Source organism: Mya arenaria, chromosome 1 (assembly GCF_026914265.1).
Source record: "Mya arenaria isolate MELC-2E11 chromosome 1, ASM2691426v1".
Lineage (NCBI taxonomy): Eukaryota > Metazoa > Mollusca > Bivalvia > Myida > Myidae > Mya > Mya arenaria.
The window spans coordinates 9,188,278-9,213,498 of record NC_069122.1 but is presented as its reverse complement, the minus strand read 5'-3'; the positions used below and the strand labels follow the sequence as shown (position 1 = coordinate 9,213,498).

The 25,221-nt window shown below is 34.8% G+C and overlaps 2 protein-coding genes across 2 annotated transcripts; one reads left to right on the top strand and one right to left on the bottom strand.

The window, feature by feature from the left end:
• Nucleotides 1-376: 376 nt before the first annotated feature.
• On the top strand, nucleotides 377-20,141 carry LOC128236423 (polypeptide N-acetylgalactosaminyltransferase 11-like). Its single transcript, XM_052951286.1, has 12 exons — nucleotides 377-1,025; nucleotides 2,784-2,865; nucleotides 8,998-9,170; nucleotides 9,829-9,956; nucleotides 11,754-11,973; nucleotides 12,783-12,928; nucleotides 13,290-13,442; nucleotides 14,257-14,391; nucleotides 15,464-15,518; nucleotides 15,772-15,938; nucleotides 17,730-17,876; nucleotides 18,704-20,141. The coding sequence occupies exons 1-12, from the start codon at nucleotides 713-715 to the stop codon at nucleotides 18,845-18,847; spliced, it is 1,863 nt and encodes a 620-aa protein (XP_052807246.1). The 5' UTR covers nucleotides 377-712; the 3' UTR covers nucleotides 18,848-20,141.
• Nucleotides 20,142-21,313: 1,172 nt separating this feature from the next.
• Nucleotides 21,314-25,200, bottom strand: LOC128237108 (EKC/KEOPS complex subunit LAGE3-like). The gene is made up of 3 exons (XM_052952332.1): nucleotides 25,061-25,200; nucleotides 23,748-23,876; nucleotides 21,314-22,218 (listed from the first exon to the last, which is right to left on the bottom strand). The coding sequence occupies exons 1-3, from the start codon at nucleotides 25,078-25,080 to the stop codon at nucleotides 22,092-22,094; spliced, it is 276 nt and encodes a 91-aa protein (XP_052808292.1). The 5' UTR covers nucleotides 25,081-25,200; the 3' UTR covers nucleotides 21,314-22,091.
• Between the last annotated feature and the right edge of the window lie 21 nt (nucleotides 25,201-25,221).

Here is a 25,221-nt window from a genome sequence, read left to right as displayed (position 1 = left end):
CACCGTGTGGCTTTACTGGGCTAAGCGTTCCATTTCTTTTAAATGTCACATAATTTGTGCTGCCTAACTCCACATATGTCTATCGCAGCATACGCCAAGTTGCGTCTATGGGAAAATCTAAGAATTTCTGGGATCGACCAGAGTTGGTCTCGATCTCACCTGCAGTTACTTGCAGGAGTAAATGTTTCTTATTCACCATGATAAAATCATGAAAAAATAGTGAAATAATAGTTTTTAAAGACATATAATGAAGTATCGACAGGTGACTGTTGAGACCGTCGATTCTGGGACAAATAACAAATCCTACCCCAAGATTCTTGAAGAATAGATGATCACTGCGTAGGAGATTACAATTATAAAACTGTTCAATGTTGACTGCTACCAAGTTAGCTAGAAAACAATAACAAACGGAACTATATATCTATTTAGAGGAAAATGTCATCTTAAAAAGACCCTTATGTTGTAAAACTTTGTGAGTGAATGTGATTATCTTAAAGCAAATGGGAAAAAATAACTCGAAGGGGTTGTTTGCTTTGATATTGATGAATGTAATACATTTTCGCGACAACTCTTTTTCAGAACATACGCACCATAATGCATAAAAACGATTGCAGCTTAACGCCGACGAATTTGTTATTGAGCGTTGAACTAAAGCAAACATTAATGAGTTTGAATTACTTTTACTTCTGAACAGGTCTTTTTCTTTGTACGAATGGAAACTTCTTTAAAAATGCAGCTCCTATCAATGAAACGAGGACAGTTATTGTGTATTGTCATGATTCCATTTGTTTTCATTTTGACAGTTGTAATATTGAACACCAAATTGATTCTTAGCTCAAACACAGATGTCAAAAATCAAAGGAGGATGAGATTAATTGCTACTTATGGCGAAAAAATTAATGCACCTAGATTTACACCTGAAAAGCTTTGGAAATCAAAGCCAATCGATTTATTCTATGATGCTGATGAATTATTCACGTTAGGAGCAGTGACTAATGAGCAAGACCAAAAGAAGAAAGAGAAAGGTTTGGAATTATACTTTTTTAATAATAATGTTAGCTAAAGAACTTCAGCGAACACGTTATATATTACCTTTTTGGATGTGTTCGCTGAAGAGAAGGCCGTATCCAAACCCTACCAGAATTCGTGACATTTTTATCTCACGCTGTTATTTCACTTGCATGCATTGTACAGACAAAATAGCTGTATCCTTAGGTTAATGAATTAAAATGTAGTTCACAAACTCATTTTCAAAACCAAAAAACGCTTTAAAGATAGTTGATTTAGCTTTTTAATAAATCCTATTACAAGCATTCCTTATCTAGGTCATAGTTGTGTTCAAATTTAATCACGTGACACCAAGATTTTCAGAAAATACCCATGTGACCTAGTGTTTATTTTGCTGTTATTTTTTCTATTTCGAATAATTAATAAATAACTAATAACAAATTTGGAATAAATAAATTATTTTTACTTATCAAAAGGTATTTACAGCCTTACTGCAATTGGATTCAACTAAATGAACAATGTGAATCCGATGCTATAAATAGAATCCATCGACGTCATCATGGTCATGTGATTGCATTGCATCATCACACTCAATTGATTCTGGTTGACTTTACTATGGGGGTTACGCCATAACTTTAATGCGTTGTAAACATCAAAAAAATAAATATCAACATTAAAGTTATGGAAGCCAGAACTATAATAATGTTAACAGTTTGTGTACATTCAGATTGTATTTCAATGTGGATCACGAAGTGGTCAAGGTGAGCTATTGTGATTGTCAAATGTCCACCATCTGTTGTCTGTTGTCCAGCATCAACATTTTAAAAACTTTGAACATCTTCTTCAAACTTTGAACATCTTCTTCGAAACCCCATTGTCTAGACCCATGATGTTTGGTAGCAGCCTCATGTAGCTGTCCTTGATCAAGATGTTCAAATAATATCCCTCGTTTTTTTCTATATACTCAAATAGTAAAATCTTTGAAAATCTTCTCTGAAACTGCAAGGCGCAGACCCATGATATTTGGTATGCAGCCTTATTTGGTCCTTGACAAAGATAGTAAAAGTTATATCCCTTGGATAAAAAATGGCCCACACCTACAGTCAGTTGAAATCAGAAAATGTCCACATTTCAGGGCATAAAATGTCTGATATCTTTTTTAAACAGCGCTGAACTTTCCACTCTGAGTACAGTTTTATTCTTTATGTATTTCTCATCTATGTGTAAAAAATAAAAATCTGACCAACTAGTCCTTTTCTTATTTCATCAAGTAATCAGAAACACATGGTAGTTTTTGGGGGCCTTACAGTAAACACACTTTTAATTCAGGAATATGAAATACTTGTGATTCATTGGAACTATATTGCAGAATAATTCCATGACTAATACAGTACAACCAACCTACGGGGAGGGAACTGCGATATACAGTACTTAATTAATTCAATGCGGTTTTCTCCCTTTTTTTTAGCAAGCAGCAACATCCTAAATAGGACCACTGACTAGTTGGTCATTTTATCCAGGTGTGCGATATCATAAGGGACACTTTGGCCATCTTGTTTTATAACATCATTTGTTTTTATGTTGAATATCTGACATTCATGAATTAACCTGGGATTTCTTTAATTTTGTCAGAAAGTAGTGCTTGGTGAGAATATATACTTGTACTGCTTTTATTTTAGTTCAAGATTGTTCATAATATTTACTGTAAAAGTAATCTGAAGAAAATGAAATATGTGTCCTCATTTTTTTATATATTTTTTTTTTGTTCTTTCCAGGCGAAAGTCTGTATGCCTTCAACGAGTTCTTGAGCAGTCGTTTGAGCCTAAACAGACAAGTTCTAGACACCAGAAATCCTCGGTACACTTTTAAACTTCTGCTGCTTGTCACCTTCAATTTAATTGTCAGTAAAGCCCAGGTTTTGTCATTGCCATGGTGTGTAAACTTATTTTTAAGAATCACTATGGTTTAAAATAAAAACAACTGTAAACAACAGTGTTGCATTACTAAATTTTACGATTAGAAATACGCTAGGATAGTTAGTGAGGAAAATCGGATAAATCGATTTATAAGATTTTGAATTCAACCCAAAAAGGAGTTGAATAGAAATGTCAAATATGAAATACAATCTATGGTGTGAAGGCAATAATTTGAATCATATTCTGTGGAGAATAACTACCTTCCATCTATCTTAAAATTCTGTATTCTTTATCTTAGAAGTGAATGACAATTTTATTAAATAATATTTTTGTTAAATGTTTTAAAGCTGCACTCTCACAGATTGACCATTTTAACAACTTTTTTATTTTTTGTCTTGGAAAGAGCAAATTTTTGCGTAAATATCTGCAAACCAATGATATAAGATTGCTGACAAAAAATCAGATCGTAAATTTTCATATTTCTGTTCGAAAATTAATGTTTTATGGCTTAAACCGTTACTAAGGGTTTAAGAATGGGAATTTCTCTGCAAGCCTGGCGTATCCGCATTGGGACATTTTCATAGCCAATCAAAACGAGACTTTAAAGCTAAAATATGTATCCCTGTGTCTTCGTATTGCATTATTTTACCTTTTGTTGGCTGAGGGTGTGGAACCTAACCCCGGGCCAGCTACCGCCCGTGGCCGTGGAGGGCAGAGATGCGCAGCTAGCACTACAGCAACGGATCCCCTGTCGGTATCCACCGCCGGGGCCATGGGAGGACCTGACTTCCAACAGCAGCCGTCAGCGCGAGGGGATCGCGCCACTCGGAGGTCTGAGCTACCACTGTCTCAGACGTCCGTAAGTACGTGGCTTCAAACCGGAAACAGCCGTGATGTGGAGTCCTTAGCGGGTTTTTCCGAAGACGTGCATGGGGACACAGATGTGAGGGACTCGGAGCCTGGATCTGAGCTTACTATGACGGAAATTCTGCTTGAAATCCGGCGTGATGTTAAAAACATGGACCGGAAGTTCGATACTCTCAAAAAATCTGTAGCAGATCTCAAAAAAGAAAACTTAGTATTGAAGGAACATAATATAAAGCTATCTGCTGAGGTAAATACACTTACTAAGAAAATGTCTATTGTTGAAGAGAGTGTCACGTCATCTGATCTCAGGTCTGAACAAATTGAAATGCAGTTAAAGAAAAATAATCTGAAACTTTTTAACGTCGCAGAATCACCAAATGAGATAGCAGCTGAACTAGATGACAACGTGCGCAAACTCGTCAGAGACGACCTTGGCATTGACAATTCAAACATGAGTTTTGAAGACATGCATCGCTTACCCGGAAAACAATCCCCTAGACCAGTACATGTCCATTTTGCAAACTACATAGACAGGAAAACCGTCCTGTCTAAATTCCGCACGAAACGTAAGTCGACAAACCTACCGTGTCGCATATCAGAAGATCTCCCTCAGAGAATATCAAAAGCAAGAACCGATTTATTTCCCTTCTTCAAAGAGTGCATTGATTCCGGGAAACTGGCTTACTTTAAGTTAGATAAACTGGTTGTTGATGGTAAAATGTACACCTACTGTAAAGACAGTAAAAGTCCTATTCTTGCGAGTAAATAGGATTCCGGTCAAGGCCCAAAATGCTGTAAATACAACATTTGTTCTTTAAATATCCAAGGATTAAGAAAATACTCAGGAAATCTTGAGTTTATCACATTTTGTAAACGTCATGATATAATTAGTTTGTACGAAACGTGGCAAACCGTAAACGACAGTTTTGAAAATCTCCTTCCTGGGTACACAAACTTTGACTGTCCAAGGACTTCCAAATGTGTGCGAGGATCCGGAGGAGTTACGGTCTTCGTGAAAAACGAGCTGTGTGCTGCTGGTCTTATTAAACGTATCTACCCAGAGTTCCAGGAATGCGTTGTGCTTTATATTGATAAACGTATTTCCATGCTGCAAAAAAGTGTTGTTCTTTTCTGTTGTTACGTCGCACCTGAGAACTCTCCAATTTACGACAACGACGTATCTAACGGCATCGACATACTGTCAAGAGAAATTAACGTGCATTATTTCCGATCTTGGTGACGTCGATCTCATGGTGGCCGGTGATATGAACGCTCGCATCGGTAGTTTACAAGACATTATCCCTGATGACGACATTAATTACGTTTTCAACGCTGACGTCGACTACCCTAGTGACCCGTTTAATATTCAGCGCCATAATTGCGATGAGAAATGCAATAAGTTTGGGGTTTCGCTCATCGCACTGTGTTGTACATTAGGAATTCACATTCTAAATGGAAGGCTGTTTAGGGACCTGGTCGGTAACGTTACGTGCACGGCAAATGGGGGATCCAGTGTTGTGGACTAAATTATAGCCTCAACGGACTTATTCCATATTATCAGTGATTTCGGAGTGGAAGATTGCGATCATTCGGATCATTTTCCATTAACTTGCGTGTTATCCCTCGGAACGCGTTTCGAGACTCAAGTAACTGATAGCCAATCAAATGGAAATCTCACTGCATTTCATACTTATAAATGGAATGAAACATTTCGCGAGAATTTTGTTCAAGCATTTGCATCGTCATTTACTCCTTTTATGAACAATATACGTGACGAAAACATTGCTGGAAGTGTAAATAGCTTCATAGACATACTACAAAATGCTGGTGTTAACATAAAGTCGAAACCTCATACAAATAGCAGTTCACGCGGCACTAGCGCAATGAACGATCAGCCAAAGTGGTGGGACTCAGAATGCACGCGTTCTAAATATCTGAAATACAACAGTTTGCGGAAATTCAGGCATTCCCATTCTAAATCTGATTTAGAAGTATATTTATCCAATAAACGATGCTTTAAGAACCTATGCCGAGCAAAACAACTTTTGTATGAAAGTAACATGCGTAATGAGCTGATTCAAAATCGGAAAAACGCTAACTTTTTCTGGAATTGTATTATTTGTCCTCAGTTAGAAAGCCTTGTAAATCCGTGCCCATTGAGGGAGAGACTTGGTTACACTATTTCAGGGAGTTATTTACTGATAACACGGAAACAAGAGACAATCCAGATATGTTCAATAACTTATACATAGAAGTTGATGACGTAATGCTTGATAATGACATCACAGATGACGAAATCGTGAGCAGCGTTAAATCTCTCCGGAGCGGTTGTGCTTCCGGTGTGGACAGAGTATGCATAAAAATGCTTAAAAGCACAATCCATATTACCCTACCCTACCTAAACAAGTTGTTTAATAACATTTTGAACACAGGTCAATACCCATCAGTCTGGGCTGAAAGTATTAGAACACCGGTTTTTAAAAAAGGTACAAAAACTGACCCTAACAATTACAGGGCGATTTCAGTGGGTAATAGTATTAGCAAAGTATTCATGAAGATTTTTGCAAACCGATTAACAAACTGGGCGGAATCAAATAACATTATTGATGAAAGTCAAACCGGGTTCCGCAGAAATTACTCCACGACAGACAATATTTTTAATTTGCAATCTATTATCCAAAAGTATATTAGCAAAGGGAAAGGTCGCCTATATGTGTTTTATGTTGATTATCTTAATGCGTTTGACAATTGTGTGCACCGTAAACTGTGGGAAAGCCTGCAGCGAAAGGGTATAAAAGCTGACGGCAAATTCATGACGTTGTTTAAGAGTATTTACTCTCAGCTCAAATCATGTGTTAAGGTTACCGGGACCTCCTTAACGGGACTTACTGAGTCCTTTGAATGCCAAATTGGGACTAAGCAGGGATGTGTGACTTCAACAATAATTTTTAATCTTTATATTAACGACCTTGTCAAGTATTTAAATAGACAATGTCAAAATGGTATAATTGTATCGCAAGAATCGGGAGAATTATATTGTTTTTTGTTTGCGGACGACGTTTCGAGTTTTGCTGATACAGTAATTTCTCTACATAGACAGATAAATGAAATCAGTAATTATTGCGCTGAAACTGGTATGAGGATTAACCTTGACAAATCTAAAATAATTGTATTCAGAAACGGTGGACCGTTAAGACATTATGAAAAGTGGACATACAATGGTAACGGCATCGAAGTGGTTAACTGTTATAAATACCTAGGAGCTTATTTTACTCCTAAACTATCATGGACAAAGACGAAAGACGTATTATCATTACAAGCAACTAAAGCTGTTAATATGATTTACACGTACTAGAGGCAGTTTGGCTATTTTAGTCTTTCAGATGCATTCAAATTACTTGACGCCATGGTAAAACCCATTCTCGTGTATTCAGCTGATACTGGGGCTATGAAACATGTAATCAGATTGAAAAAGTGCACACGTTATTTTGTAAAAGGATATCGTGTTTAAATCGCAACGTAGCTGACTTTTTCGCCCTCAGTGAATGTGGACGTCTCCCTCTAAACGTCAGCTACATGACACGCTGTGTAAACTATTGGCTCAAACTAACAGTTATGTCGGAAGAACGTTTACCGAAGCAGTGTTACGCAATGCTTAGAAACTTGGATGAGCAGGGACGTACAACGTGGGCAACGCATGTAAAACGCCTGTTGTTTCGTTTTGGCTTTGGCTATGCATGGACCGCTAATGGTGTAGGCAACCCCGACGGTTTCCTAACACTGTTCAAAACTAGAGTTTCAGACTGTTCCAGACAGAATTATACTATCAGATATTAGCAGTTCACCGAAGGCATTGTGTTATAGCACTTATAAAACAACTGTGGCTCCAGAGTGTTACTTGTCATTAAATTTACCATATATGTGTAAACGTGCCCTTGCAAACTTTCGGTGCAGTAGTCACGATTTAAAAGTAGAGACTGGAAGACATTCTAATATCAATCTAGAATTTTTATTCTGTACTTTTTGTCTCGAACGTAACGTATACGTGATTGAAAACGAAGTTCAGTTTTTAATGGACTATCCTAAGTATTGTGAACTAAGAGACAATTATTTGAATCTCGATGAAGTTAATACAGTTGTAAATAGCCGTGAAAGGTTTAGAACTATAATGGCGGACACAAGAAAAGAGAGCATCTTTAATTTAGCAAAATTTATTAAACTGGGATTCGAATTAAGAAAAAATCTTAATTCTTAATTCATTATTATGTGTATCTTGTTATAAATGCATAAGTTTTAATTTACTATCCCAATGTATACATGCATATACGTACGTGTCGAGCTAATGCTACCTAAATTGCGAGTGTAGTTTATATGTATTATGTTGCAACTGATGGTCTAGATCTATATACGAATTATTGTTTGCACTTGTATTAATATTTTCATTATGTATTTTGTGAATAGCATTAAGTTATGTACCATGTTGTAACTGATCAACTATACAATAATTATTATTTTGGATTTGTGTTATTATCCTTATTTTATGCATTATTCAACAATATATTTATCGTATAGCTTCACATTTATAGAAAAAGATTGTAGGTTATGTTACAACTGATCAACTATATAATAATAATTTTTATGTTTGCATTTGTATTAATATTCTCATTTTGTGTATATTATTGTTTAACATTTTGTATAGCATCACTCTTATAGAAAAATCTTGTTTGAATGTATTTTGGGCTGGAGGCCTTATATTACAAATAAATGAATGAATGAATAAGAAAAATGCATAAAACATCAATTTTTGAACTTGAATATAAAAATCTGCCATCTGATTTTTTTGTCAGCTGTCTAATATAACTGGGATCCATGGATTTTCACAAAAAAATGGCTCTTTCCAAGACAAAAAATAAAAAAGTTGTTAAAACGTTCAATCTGTGAGTGTGCAGCTGTAAGAACTGTATCTAATACTTTTAACACATAAATAATACTTTTATGTCTAACATACAAATCTATACTTTTGAGTCTAACTTACAAATCTGATGCAATATTTTTATGTTGAAACAATGAGAATATAAGGTACAAACATAGAATTGCTTGTTATACATGTAGGAAACCTTTTTACTTCTGAAAAGGGGTTACAATATTGTTTTGTATTAAGCCCACAAAATGACTATGTTTGGAGCAAACTCAATCTGGCTTCCAGTTGCGAGAAGGAAGAATACCGGTCAGACCTGCCGAGGGCCAGTGTGGTCATCTGTTTCTACAATGAGGCTTGGTCAACGCTTCTCCGGACTGTCCACTCTGTTCTCAACAGGACTCCCGCCAGTCTCCTGCATGAGATTGTCCTGGTAGATGATGGCAGTGACTTAAGACTGAGTAGGTCCTTAGATAATATTTCTTACTTTAAAATGCTTATAATATTATGACAATAAGTTTTAATTTCATAAAAAAATAATCTATGACCTTAAATATATCCTGTATTATAATCTTGTCTGGCAAATTTATGGAAGACAGAGTTTGTTTCCATATGAATATCATTTGACTTGTACATGTATACCGTAATTTTAACATTTGAATTACTAGTTTGAAAGATAGTGAAAACACCAGTTTTGTTCATCATGTCATAAAACCTCAAACATACAATATGCATATTCATATACTTCACTCCTTATCAATAGACTTTTGATTCAAGTCTGGTCACTCCGGAATTATTTCTTGGCAAATCCTATATACAATTTCACAAGCCCTTTAATACATGCAAGTATGGAATTAAGATTTAAATAATATCTAAGTCCGGGGGTTGGGGCTTTGTGCTGGAAGTATTCATATTCGAACCCTTTTTTTTAAGGATTTTTGCATGTGTCATGCAATACAAACAAACTTATCAGTTAAATATTAGATACAAAATGAAAAGCTTTATTTTTATTGAAAGCCATGCTAAATAAAAGAAGTTATGAATATTTTTTGGGGGGCTTCTTCATAAGTTGAGGATAAGTAATATATGTTACAAGATGATAGATGTTTTTACTTTCAGCTCACCTCCATTCACAATTGGCAGAATACCTCTGGCACCTTCACCCAAACATCACTCTCGTACGAACACCAAAGAGGGAGGGGCTTATAAGGGCCCGGATATATGGAGCCCATGTAGCTTCCGGCGAGGTAGACGAATTAGGTTTAAATCTTTTTGAAAGTATTTTAAAGATAACTGGCTCAGTAAGGAATTATAATTATATACAAAATAACATAAAAAGCTTTTGCATTCCAGCATTTCACCTCACCTTTGGTCACCTATGTGGGAGTGGCTTATTATGGAAAGAATGTACATAATTATATGAAGTGGTCTATTGGAAGCAACAGATTTAAAAAGAAAAAATGCAAATAGTTTTCATTCAGATTTAGTGCATTTAATCTAGTTTTTGTTAAGTGTATTCAATACTATTGTGAACTTTTTGTGTTTGTGATATGTCATATTCTGCATAATATCTTTGGAAGCCTTTGTCCAATCATCTCTACATTTGGTAAGATTGTGAATTAGCATAATATCTCGGACATTTTTGATGAGCCATATTGCTCAAGTCACCCTTTGATAAAAGAAATAACCTCAAATCAGCTTGTCTGAGTAAAAACTTAAGAAACCTTTGTCTAGTCATCGCCAAATTTGGTCAGATATCTCAGACAAATTCAATAACCAGCTATGTAACCTCAGCCTCTGAAGAGTTAATTCCCTTTAATAATAGCAATACATGAAATGGGTCTTGTCAAATAGATATATTTTGAATCCTTTGTCCAATAATCACCAAATTTGGTCTGAATAAGTATATTCGCATAATATCTGGCACACGTTTGATAACCAGCTGCATAAGCCATTGCTTGAGTCTTGAGTCATTGCAGATAAATCACCTATTAGTTATAGAAATAACCTAAAATTGTTCTTGTCCAATCAAAAACTTGAGAAGAGATTGTCAAATCATCATCAAATTTGGTCGGAATGTGTATGAGAATAATGTCTTTGACAGGTTGGTTTATCAGGCATATTGCTTGGTTTACTCCAGAGTAATTGACCTTTAATTATATAAATAACATAAAATCAGTCTTGTCCGATCAATTACTTTAGAAGCCATTGTCCAATCGTCACCGAATTTGGTCAGGATGTGTATGGGCAAAGCAGATTTGATAATCAGCAATTTCACCTCAGTCACTCGAGTGTTATGACCCTTAAGTTGGCAAAAACTATACAGGTATTTACAGTGTCTGCTCTCTAAATTTGGCTCAACATACAACCACTTGTCACCAAACTTGGTGTCCTAAAATTGGGACGGGCATTTTTTTGTGACATTTGTCTCTATTGTTGCTACATGCTTTTTGCTATTTTGTTGCAACCAAAAAGCTAATAGGGCTACAAGGGAGAGGAGAACTTGGGAAAAAAACTCTAGACAGACACTACAAATAGCAAAAGGCATGTTTTTCAGGCTTCCCATAGACAAAAGCTACCCAAGATACATGAGGTGCTTGCTTACGTCATTGTCAATGATGGCTCAGTGCATAACATTTTTTATAAGTTCATATACCTTTCATTTTTCTTTATCAATCTGCCATAAAAAACCATTGTTAAATTTTATAATGGTTTTTAACCCCAATTAATTGGTAAATTGAACATTCCCATTGACTATACAACTTCTTTAAGTTTGTGTTATTTAAGAATTCAAGAGGCATAACACTGAGATGTGTGTGGCGGCATCAAGGTCATGAACGCAATAAATATTTTAATCGAAAAAAGTATTTGTCTCCACAATAGAGCTGAAATGAATTATAATAAACAATATATGTTGATATGGAAGGAATACTGAGGTTAAACCTCGACCGATCTCCAGTTCTCGAATGACCACCATTTCGAACGACTGCAGTTTTACTGTATATCAAAACAAACATGTTTCATATCACTGTCCTTATATTTAGGTGCTGGTATTTCTAGACAGTCATTGCGAGGTCAACGTCCAGTGGCTTGAGCCTCTACTGACCACAGTGGCTGCATATAAGAAACCCACCATCGCTATACCGGTCATCGACATGATCAATCCAGGAACATTTGAGTACAAGCCATCGCCGCTGGTCAAGGGTGGCTTCAACTGGGGAATGAATTTCAAATGGGAGGATCTGCCTCCGAGCTACTTTCAATGTAAGCCCATTAAGTATTTATTTGGTTTGTAAATACGGAGTCTATGTAATAGTTAGATGACATGAAGTAATATTTTAATAAATTTAAAAATGGACAGATTGAGCCTAGCAAATGAGCCCTTTTTAATCATAATAATATTACTTCAGGTCATCTAACTGTCTTGGAATACTACCTCATTGGCTGACACAATAACAATGAGAACTCTGATGCAGGGAGTGTGTATTGGATGAGTGGCAGACTTTTAAACCCCCTTGAAAGTTGAAATTCTTAATGATTAAGCTTAAAACTTGATTGCCTATCTGCAATTTCATTGGCTGAAAATGTAGGTTGTATAATAAACTTTTGTTGTTCCGATGATCGGATATAATAGAAAAAAAAGATAAAATAGGTCATCATTAGCGACTTTTGATAGTGTTTTTGTCATAATTGATTGCTGAGTATATTTTCTTTAGAGATGTCCTTACAATACTTGATTTATGTTGCTTCACAATCAAGATGGCTCTAATAGAGACAGCAGACAGTAGCAAAGGTGGTATGCGTTAAGATGGCACGATAGCTGCTACATGATAGAGGATTAAGCTATTAAGCTTTTTTGCACTTAAACGGCATGATTTATGCGATATGGATAAGAATTTCATATTTACTTCTGTTTGGCATATATTACAGGCAATACCTAAGGCTTTAATAAAATGGCATCAATGGGTGGATGTCCATTCTAAGAGTTCTTCTTGTTCAAGATGACAAAAATTCGGCAATAGGAGATAATTTTTCAGTAAATACTTTATATAAATATATACATATTTTTTCAGCAAATGTTAGCAAAATAGCTCCAATTGAGACCGCAACAATGGCTGGCGGGCTATTTGCAGTAAGACGGCAAGATTTTCGCAATATGGGCGAGTATGACCCTCACCTTGATACATGGGGCGGAGAAAACCTGGAAATCTCATTTAGGGTAATCATCTCTCTTGTGCAGGATGAAATACGAAAATACTGAAGTAAAATCTAAATCTCAACTTGTTACACCACATAACATAAAAAGTTATTATAAATCATAATGTTTTTATACATATAGCCTATTTGCTCGAAAAATACGTTTATTTAAAATTTTTGTCAGGATTCCAAATAAAAAATAATCTACAGCGAGAAATTTAATTGATTATAACTCATTATTTTTAACAATTACCTTAAGTATATTTTTTGCTCTAGAAATAATTCTCTTTGAATTATTGACAAAAGTGTTTTTATTTTAATGGAGTAATTTACCTCTAGATATATAAGTATATAAGTACATTAACAAAGATTTTTTTCTTCAGTTCTGGCAGTGTGGGGGTCAGTTACAAATAGTTCCTTGTTCTCGTGTTGGACACATTTTCCGGCAACGTCGTCCGTACGGTTCTCCTAATGGGGAGGATTCCGCATTGAGAAACGCTGTCCGGGTGGCAAAAGTTTGGATGGATGATTACATTGTAAGAAGGCAGTGTTTTTTTTCTAACAATTTAGAACAGAGTTTCAGCCCTCTTCCCAATGCTAAAACATATTATAACAAATATGAAAATAAAATTCCCTATTCAATGTTATTCCCAAAAGAAATAGAAACCTTTTTCTTAATAGAAAAATTGGATCCTCAAACCTTTTTTGTATGTAAGCGTTTGTGTTTTTGCAAGCCTTATTGCATTCTTTAAGCTTTACTGTCTATTCTTCAAAGTATTCTTGTTCATTTCTAGGCAAAATTGGAATTCCAAGTTCTAGCCAAAACAAGACAATTTTCCCAATCAGAAAGGCTCCTGGTATGGAGGCTATTTTCTTTCAGTGGTTCTGTTGTTAATGATAGGCAACCGCTTGCAGTTCTCTTGTAAATGGTAGGCAACCGCTTGTGGTTCTCTTGTTGATGTTAGGCAACCACTTGCGGTTGTCTTATAAATGGATGGCAACCGCATGGTTCTATTCACATTTTTACACATTTCACATGAAATTAAAAGATGTTAGATCTAACAGTATTAAACGGGAAAGAGTCCATTTAATGTGTTTCATAGCCACAAAATAACATAATATGCCATATCACAAAATGCCTTTACTGAATAACATAATTCCATTGCAAAATACAACACAATGCCATTACAAATTGCATAATGCCATCACAAAATAACATAATGCCGTCGAAAATCATGAAATAACATAATGCCATCACAAACATAAAAAATAACGTTAAGTTAATGTTATCATAAACATCACAAAATAATATACCGTAATGCCATGAATGACATTTTGCTTTATTTTCAGCAATATTTCTACCAGACCCAGCCTGCAGCCCCTAGTGTCACTAACTATGGTGACATAAGTGACCGTGTTGCCCTTAGAGAGAGGCTCAAGTGTAAACCATTCAGTTGGTACATGAGAAATATCTACCCCGAACAGGTAATGTAAAAACAACTGAATGACAATGAAGATCTTACTCATAATATCAAATGATCTTTCATGATTTTGTTATTTTGCCAAATATTTCCATGAAGTTAACTTTAGGCAGCATCAACTCTGAAAACAAAATTGAGGAAATGAAAATATCATACAGTGGCCATCAGTGACAAAACACATTTTGAAAACTTTAGTTTTATTTATTTATTTGAAAATGGTACCTACCATATTATGAATGGGTGTGTGGCATTCACTGAAGTTTACCACACTTCAACTTGACCATAATTAATCTGATTCCTATTATGATAGCTTTTATAGGATGCATATCCATTTCTGTGAATTGTCTTTAATGCATTCCCATGCAATGAAATGCTTGTTTGACATTTGTATATTGCTCTGCCTGGCTGCACTTATTTTCTTCTATATCTTTCACATAACATCAATTTTTTTGTACTGAAGAATTAAGTAAAATATCTACCAAAGAAGAAAGTAAAAATCATTAATCTGTTCCACAGGACATTCCTGGAGACGGACACAAAGTTAGGGCAGTGGACAGAAAGGAACCAGTCTAGGTGAAACAGGGACCAGTAAGTACACACAGAAAGGAACCAGTCTAGGTGAAACAGGGACCAGTAAGTACACACAGAAAGGAACCAGTCTAGGTGAAACAGGGACCAGTAAGTACACACAGAAAGGAACCAGTCTATGTGAAACAGGGACCAGTAAGTACACACAGAAAGGAACCAGTCTATGTGAAACAGGGACCAGTAAGTACACACATAAAGAAATCAGTCTTTGTAAAACAGTGCTCAGTAAGTACACACAGAAAGGAACCAGTCTATGTGAAACAGGGACCAGTAAGTACACACAGAAAGGAACCAGTCTATGTGAAACGGTGCCCAGTAAGTACACATCGAAAGGAACCAGTCTATGTAAAATAGGGACCGGTAAGTACACACAGAAAGGAAACAGTCTATGTTAAACAGGGACCAGTAAGTACACTGAGAAAGGAACCAGTCTATGTCAAACAGGGACCAGTAAGCACACACAGAAAGGAAACATCTATGTGAAACAGGGATCAGTAAATGAACACAGAAAGGAACCAGTCTATGTGAAACAGGGACCAGTAAGTACACACAGAAAGGAACCAGTCTTTGTAAAACAAGGACCAGTAAGTAAACAAAGAAAGAAACCTGTCAACCATTGATTTGGCACCAAAGTAATGTAGAGAATGTATTTCTTATTCCCTTCTGACTATTCAACTTTTAACAAAGAAAAGATATTGAGTCATTCATGCAGTGGAATCTGGTATTTTTACATAGATGACAACAAAATGAGTAAATTCTTTAACTAACTTTAAGGAGATGGTATTACTGCACTAAGAACTCAATAAAATATTGGGTTGCATCAGCTATATGAGAAGTTATGTTTGTATTTTGTCCTTCCAGATTGTTCATGAAGCATCAAGCCTGTGTATTGTACCTGAGAATGGGGAAGCAAAGAAGGATGTCAGAGTGATACTGGCTCCCTGCACAGGCAAGGCTGATCAGGTAGATTTCAGAAGAGAGTGATTTAAAATTTTGTTGAAGACTCATGGTTTCTCAATTTGACTTCGCCTGTCAGGAGTATTTTCATTCACTCATTTTCTGTCTGATGTCTAGTTTTGATGCCAGCAAAGCATGGGGTTATAAGTATCTTCCATGGCTGAGAGTGTAAGAAAGGTTCATCCCGACTCGAGCGTAGGTAGTTTTGCGGAAACGAGGTTTAACGAGTTTCCGAAAAACACCCTGGGCAAGGGTTCGGATGAATCTATCTTACACAATTGGCTATGGTAGATGCTTTTTCTCCCACCTCAGTTAAACAAAATTTAGTAAAAATGTATTATTTTTACTGGAACTCTTTTATGTGTTGTGAAAATAAATGCGTATGGATATGTGATAATTTGTGGTTGTCGTGGATATGCGCGCAGTGATTCAGATTATGTTAATAGTCAAATCAGTCTTTAAATAGTTCCGAGGAAAGTGAAGCATTATTTCCTGAAAGGTGCGTGAAAACTTTTTTATGGTGACATTTGAAGCAAGAAATAATTAATTAGCATTCTAAATATTGCCACAAGACAAGGTTTCTATGATGTTACAGACGACAGTCTTCAACAAGGGAGGTTATTACAATGTGATGACCATTAAAAATGAGTTCCATACGGGTACTTGTTTTATCTTTGCCCATTTTAAATTTTATCCAACAGGCATGCAAGTGTTATGTTGAGAAAACAGCTAGTTGAGTTAAGCAAGAGAAAATCTCTGATACTCTAGATGTGCTGTAATATTTCAGTAATTGGAATGTTGAATATAACACTTAAACAGTGGAAAAGAAATAGGTGACTGCACAGGTGAAATAAGCAATACCTACAACACCAACTACCTATGTTGTGAAATGATATACAAGATCAAAGCTCAAGTTATATACAATTAAAATCACAGAACAACTGATATTTTCAATCCTGAAATATAGCAGAGGGTCTATTTAAGTATGAGAGATTCATGTGTAATGCAGGGTAAATAGGCTTGATTAGACGGCTTTTTGAAAAAAATTCCAATGTCCGTATTCATGTCAAGTTACTTGCTGTTTTTAGATGCATATGTTGCCAATGTTACTATGAAATAAGTGGTGTGCATATATTGAAATATATCGTTATACATACTACTAATGCAAAGTAGGTAAACAAAAACAAAGAAACCCTCTCGAATATTATACAATTAATACATACATTATATTTTTTATATTTCTAAGATCAATAACTCTTAAATGACAGGTTGAAATAGCAGCAATTTGTTTCTTTTGAAAATACCTTTCCAATGATATATTACAACCAGTGTTTCTTTGAAGGTTAAAAAAGTAGTCCTTTCCAATGATATATTACAACCAGTGTTTCTTTGAAGGTTAAAAAAGTAGTCCTTTCCAATGATATATTACAACCAGTGTTTCTTTGAAGGTTAAAAAAGTAGTCCTTTCCAATGATATATTACAACCAGTGTTTCTTTGAAGGTTAAAAAAGTAGTCCTTTCCAATGATATATTACAACCAGTGTTTCTTTGAAGGTTAAAAAAGTAGTCCTTTCCAATGATATATTACAACCAGTGTTTCTTTGAAGGTTAAAAAAGTAGTCCTTTCCAATGATATATTACAACCAGTGTTTCTTTGAAGGTTAAAAAAGTAGTCCTTTCCAATGATATATTACAACCAGTGTTTCTTTGAAGGTTAAAAAAGTAGTCAAGACTTCACTAACAAGATGTTCAAGAAGTCAATTGAACATATTTGTGTTTAAATTCTTTCCTTTCCAGGTCTGGCACGAGACGGAAGACCAAGAGCTGATGCTCACATCGCGATTATGTCTTGACGTGTCTGATAAGGACACAATACAGGGAAGGGCCAAGCTGGGCAAGTGCCATGGAGAAAAGAGGAACCAGGCCTGGGTCTGGTCCATTAAGGTGAGGATCTGTTTTCTCCAAGAAAAAATTGTGTTATTGTTATAACCTTTTGTTGGCAATGGCATCGTTGTTGTGGAAAAACCTTAACATTGGTTTATGAAACTATGTTATGAGTCACATTCTTAATGTGTAGCAAAGCCTTGGACTCTGACTGTAACGATTTTCAAATTACACCCTTGAATGCTTGAAAAAAACAGACAAGAGTTCAAAATATGTAATTCATTCATTGCATCAAAAATGATGAAAGAACACTAGATCGTGTGACTAATATGTTTATATATTATAGTAAATTTGCATATTTTTTTCATATCATTCTGGTTCAGAAGTAGAATCACATTAAAGTTGATTTTGTTTTTGTATGATTCCTTAACTGTCTAGGTGGGTGTCAAGAGGCCATATTATAGAACCATTGACCTTGCATACCAAATGCAAATTTATGTAGCTGACACATTTATTTTAATATTAAAACCTCTTTGACTTCTCATGTGTGGGGTGGGCATATTAAAACCACACCATCAGTCAGTCTGGTTTTCCATTTCCAGGCTGTAATTTTGTCATGCAGGAAGGGATTTTTTTAATTACTTGGCACAAGTATTCAGTACATAAAGGCAGTGTGATGTGCATAACGCAGAACCCTACCTCAAAGGTCACACTTGGGAGGTGAATCAGTATGGAATGCTGCATATATTCACATACAGTATAGTTGATCATGTCCGAAACTATTTCAAAATTGCTTGTCACATGTTTAAAACTTACAGACAAAATTTTGCATGCAAGACACGTCTCTTCCTCAAATGTCAAGGTCACACTTATTTCCTATGTTTCAGAACATGGTGTTCCAGCTATACAACCCTACCAGTGGTAAATGCCTGACCCCCTCAGGATCTCCAGAAGGGGGTGGGGCTCAATACCTTACCGTACAGATCTGCTCAACAAACAAAAAGTCACAATTCAAAATGAAGGAGAGATAACAGGGAGGGAGTCCGTTTTTAGTTAAACTGTGTGTCGGGGAGGCTGGGAAGAATACTTCACAGACTTCCAGTGGTAAAACTAGCACAAGCCCGAAAGCCCTGCACTGGTTTTCAGCATTGCTCAAATTCTGATTTATATAGCAGAGCTAGAAAGTGATGCCAAGCACTAGTGTAAGAATTTGGGCTTAACCATCAACAGTATAGTTTTGATGACTGCTTATTCGGATTAAGATTCAATTTGACAAAATGTGTTCATCATGTTAAATCTATCATAGTACGTTATATATCATAATTTCATAAATATATATATACCCAGGCAGACTGTGATAATTGTACCCGTTCAGTAAGCATGAACTACTCAAGGGTTGTCTCTATTTTCTCAGAAATTCTCCCATGTTAAAGTTTTATGATCTGATTCGATTTCCATGGGCAGAGAGTACCATGTAGTGCTATGTGAATGTCTTCCAAATCTCTCTGTTTACATACTGTTGCATATGTTTTACAGCGATAGCAAATAAATTGAAGCGCTGTTAAATAAATTGCTATGCAACTTTCCTCAATTCATGACTACACAGACATTGTTGGTGCTCTTTGCTAACATACTGTTGAATAGAAGTTTGTATTGCAGCGATTGTAGCAAACAATCTAAACAATTTTATTGGACTGTTTGAAAGCCAACTAGACTGTAAAATGTCGGGTTTTGTTACAGATAATCCTCTGAACAAACTGTTTTCAATATGCAGTTCATATGGCCATAGAGTGACAGAACAATATGCAATTTACATGTAATCATGTCATGTATATGATGCTAAATGCAACGCACATGTAATCATATATGTATTTGCCATTAGTTCATTGTAAATATCAGTATGCGAATGGAAATGTTGTTACATGTATTTGGTTTAACACAATCTATCGTTATGGAATTTTATACATAGTAAATTGAATCTTTGATGGTTAATGTTGCATTTTTTTTAATCTGGAACACAAAAGTTATTGATAGTCTGACATTGTTGCTTTTACTGGAAAATTTTGAATCAATTTTCATTTCTTTGGATATCGAGTATATTTTCCAAATGTTTTACAATTTATATCACTGACTAGGGCTGTATTAAAATTACATTGATGTCTATATTTTTATGCATATTAACATTCCATAATACATTACTTTTACCATGGTGCAAAGCACATCTTGGTTTTTTCATGATTCATTAGCATGTATATAATATTTGTTATGGTATAACATTGAATGTTCCATATAAAATATATGCAGGGAAATAAAACCTTTAAAATAGTTATAGGTTGTTTGTTTTTGTAAGAACAAAGTTTAAGATATTGCGATAGCCTTCAAGTGTCGTAGTCGCCGTGCCAAGATTTTCAAATATTTACCCCTCAACTTCCTTAAAAGAACAGCCTTTCGGCAATTGCAATTAACATCCGATGAATGCAACATCTTCTGATATGCTCGGATCACGTACAAATATACATGTACATTGAAATTATGTATCTTGTTATTGTTTATATTGTAACAGAAGGCCACAAAATATTTAGATCAACATGTTGAAAGTGTTAATTTATGATTTCGTATAATATTGCTACCACTAGCCTTTCAATTTACAGTAAAAATCAACTATAAAGTTGCTTATTTTTTCCAGCGTTGTTATGGTCATATGACAAACTGTTTCCAGTAATGGTGGGGTTGTTCTTTTTACAGAATGGGTGAGAAGGAATCACTGAAAGGTTTTCTTAGATGAAATTAAGTATTTTTTTTTAACAATTTTGCAAATATTAATTATTGGTGTAAATGTAAGTAATGAATTGTGTAATTGGTGTCATAATCGGGGATGTGAATGCAGTTGGGCTGGTTAATGTATGCGTGGAGTCCTTTAACCAGCCCAACTGCGTTCATATCCCGATAATGACATCAACCAGGCAATTCATTCCTTAAATATGACCATGGCTCAAAAAACATTACGATATCTAAACAAAACCTGGTAATTTAAAACATGTAGCCATAGACAATATGCAGTTGTAAAGGAAGGCCCATAATTCGGGCTTCAATATATATCTGTCCAGTAATACTTGTTGTAGACAAAACAACATTTATTTTTACGAAATAAACCAAAACATGTCCAAGATGTTATACCCATACTGATGGTAATTGGACAAATGAGTCTAAATTTATTAAGTGGACAAGACCAATTTTAGATAATTACTAATAAAAGGGCTCTTACTCTCCAGTAACTAAAGCAATATAGTGATATAGCTGGTTATCAAACTTGTCCAAGATATTATGTCAATACACATTCCAACCAAATTTGGTGATGATTGGACAAAAGGCTTCAAAAGTTATTCAGACCACAACATACTGCACTCCGCCAGACACCCTGTACACCCCAGGTAAAACAATCATACTTATATTGTTTTTATAAAATGGGCGTATGGTACATAAAGACAAAAACAAAACAAACAATTTTTTTAATTGATACAATAATAATACAAATCACTTCATAATCTAACAAATATGCCTATTGTGTTGCATATATGTGACATTCACATTAGCAATCATAATGGTGTCAGTTGCAGTTATGACTTTGAGCAGTTGTAAATATGAAAAATCCAGATGTCATTAATTGATATCTTAACATTCATACATCACCTGTCAAATACAGTAACCTACATTGAATGTTACATGTCATTTCAATCACTTCATGAAATCCAATCATTATTTGCATGCACTCCTTGACCAGTGCTCAAATGTACCGGTTACAAATAATCGTTATGTCTTTGTAGATATGTCAGCACTGATGTTTTTATCATGCGCTACCAAAATTTTCACATCACTCACAGTCAGTAACAAATAAGCAACTTACAATCTGTGCATCCTTAACAGTTCATTCATGATAAAAGGACCTCACACGTTTTTTAAAGGCCACACATCAAAAAAGCTGATTTCATGTGTAATGTGAAAAAAAAACACAACTAACAATGCTAAGTGGTCATCAGAAGTCCAATATAAAAAATAAATCTTCAATTTTTAAAACAAACACAGCATATTGCCGAAAAGCATAAGAAACACTTTAAAAAATTAGCTTGGTAGTTGTTCATAAATCATAATAATAAATAAAACAACTTGATTTGAACAGATATTGAAAAATGTTGTCAGCATTAAAATTCGCTATCTTCTTAAAGTACCAAACATGTGTGCCAGCATGATATCTTAGAGAGATATCTTAATATCTTGTCAAGTCTCTGCAGCCACGGATTTTGGTGGGCCAAACTGTTCAATGGTTTTCACGACAAGGTTAAGATGGTCAAAGAAAGAGTTAACTGCGACCCTCAGTGTTCTGGCCTCCGTAGCTTTGAAATTCCTGCAGTGAATAAACGAGAAATTCATTTAAAGCTTTGAATTGCCTGCAGTGAATAAACAAGGAATTCATTTAAAGCTTTGAAATTCCTGCAGTGAATAAACAAGAAATTTATTAATTTTTAAGCTTTGAAATGCCAGCAGGATCAATAAACAAGAAATTTATTTTAAGCTTCGAAATGCCAGCAGTATCAATAAACAAGAAATTTATTTTAAGCTTTGAAATGCCTGCGGTGATTAAACAAGAAATTTATTTAAAGCTTTGAAATACCTGCGGTGATTAAACAAGAAATTTAATTTAAGCTTTGAAATGCCTGCAGTGAATAAACAAGAAATTTATTTTTATTTTTAGCTTTGAAATGCCTGCAGTGATTAAACAAGAAATTTAATTTAAGCTTTGAAATGCCTGCAGTGAATAAACAAGAAATTTAATTTAAGCTTTGAAATGCCTGCAGTGAATAAACAAGAAATTTAATTTAAGCTTTGAAATGCCTGCGGTGATTAAACAAGAAATTTAATTTAAGCTTTGAAATGCCTGCAGTGAATAAACAAGAAATTTAATTTAAGCTTTGAAATGCCTGCAGTGAATAAACAAGAAATTTAATTTAAGCTTTGAAATGCCTGCGGTGATTAAACAAGAAATTTATTTTAAGCTTTGAAATGCCTGCAGTGAATAAACAAGAAATTTAATTTAAGCTTTGAAATGCCTGCAGTGAATAAACAAGAGACTTCTTTAAAGCTTTGAAATGCCTGCAGTAAATAAACAAGAGCCTAATTTAAAGCTTTGAAATTCTGCAGTTTAAAAACAAAAATTCATTTTAAGCTTTCAAATTCCTGCAGTGAATAAACATGGAATTCATTTTTATCTTTGAAATGCCTGCAGTTGGAAACAAGAATTTAATTTTCAGTGGTTTAAAATAGCACAAGCCTTGCACTCAGGTAAATTGCTTGCAGACCTGCTCAGATTCTAGCATTTATGAGCAGGGCTGGATAATTTTTATGCTGGACAATTGTGTAAGTACTTTGGTTTGTTCATCCAAAAGTCTAAATTTATGAATTCAATTAAATCAAAATAATTCATTTCAGATACCAGAAATGTCACAGATCAAATCATCAACATTATTTAGCTACAAGTCATTGGTGACACAGAGTCTCATAATTAGGTCATAGTGAATATATATATATATATATATATATATATATATATATATATATATATATATATATATATATATTAAATATGATTTAGTGAACATATCATCAGTGAAAACTTTCAATTCTCACCTTTAATCATATGTCTATTTTTACAACTGATTATTCATTATGTTTTAATTGGGCATTTTATTATGAAAAACTTTGATTTATACTGTTAATAATTTTAATTTATAAATGAAATTGGGAAAAAAAAAATGAGATTTTTTTTGGAAAAATAGACATTTTTTCACAAGGGGAAACAGCCTTTAGAAGGCAGTAAATTGCACCAAAAAAAATCACTGTATGTCTAACAGGCTCATTTGCCTTACATGTACTTACACTGTGAGCATTGAGCCTTTGACCACCATGATTTTCTTGGTCCCTCCCCTCTTTGGTTCAGCATCAACACTGAGGGTCCCGTACGCAATTTCCGCCTCCCGCGCTGTGTTGAATGGGACCTGAAGGTCTCTGGTGCATCACAGTCAAGGTCATTTTTTTTTTTAAACAAGGCTATTTTCGACAGAAACATAAATTTATGGCCATATAGAAATTTTTGCAATACATTAAAGACATTATTTTACAAGTACCATTAAATTATACATGCAGTGCCTGATGAATAGAGATGATTGGAAAAAGAATTGGGTTTGCTATATGTGAAAATATTAAGGCGTGTAGGTTGCAAACTCATAATGATATAAAAATATAGTGTTCAGGCTTATTCAAGAAAACATTTCAAGTCTCAAGTTTTATGTTTTCAAGGTATTCTTCATCAGACTTATATAAATTATCTAGTTTTACTTGGTTTAACAGTTAAGTATATTTATACTTCTAACTCTTTAAAAATGAAACATACTGTAAATTCAACTAAAATAAACCTTCATTGTCAGGTTGATATGTTAATATGCGACATGAAGAGGAAGTTGGCCCAGGACACCAACATGAATAAGGTGAGCCTAGAACAAGATGGTGCCGAGTCAAATTTCTACAAACATCACTGACATCTGTGCCACTTATAACTTGGCAACAGTCTTTTAAGCTTTTAGCTTTTACTCATGTCTAAGCAAAGGTTTTCAAACTTGGGCCTACACAGGTCATCAAGATAAAGTAAACCTGGGAGGAAAAGTATGCCTGGTGTGGGGCTGAAACCCACGACTGCTGGAACACTAGAAAGGAGTACAACCAACTGAGCTAACTGGGTGCCTGGTTCTTACCCAAACACACTACACTATTCCCCTCATTAACCTTTTGGGCAAATGGAGGCACTCCTGCTGTTTATCGCAGCCACCATTAAAGTAAACCTGTAAGGAAATGTGCTCCTATGTGGGGCTAAGACCCATGCCCCCTTGAACACAACCAAGCCACTCTAACCAACTGAGTTAACTGGTTCTTACCCACACAATATTTTTCCAGCAATATTTACTTAAAAAGAAAGTTTGTTGGCAAATGGTTACATCAAATCAAAGTAATTATTTTAAGAATGAAATATGTTTAACTCAAAAGAAAAAATCTGTTATTTTAAATGACTTCCACTAACTGACGAGAAATATAATCCGACTGTGAGTGTGTCAGATTTATCATGCCCCACCCATTTCGTTTTCCATGGACACTGGTAAAATAACTGAATCATTTAGGGTTCTCTGGCAAAAGGATACAATGACAATAATTCTGTCATGTTGTGTGTGTCTTTCGTAGTACAAATAAATTAAATTAAGGCAACCGAAAGTCGTACTTTACATGCAATTGAAATATATTTAACTCATATGTGTTGTTTATCTTTTGCCGGAAGTAAACTATGCCGGTTCATTGCGCAAGC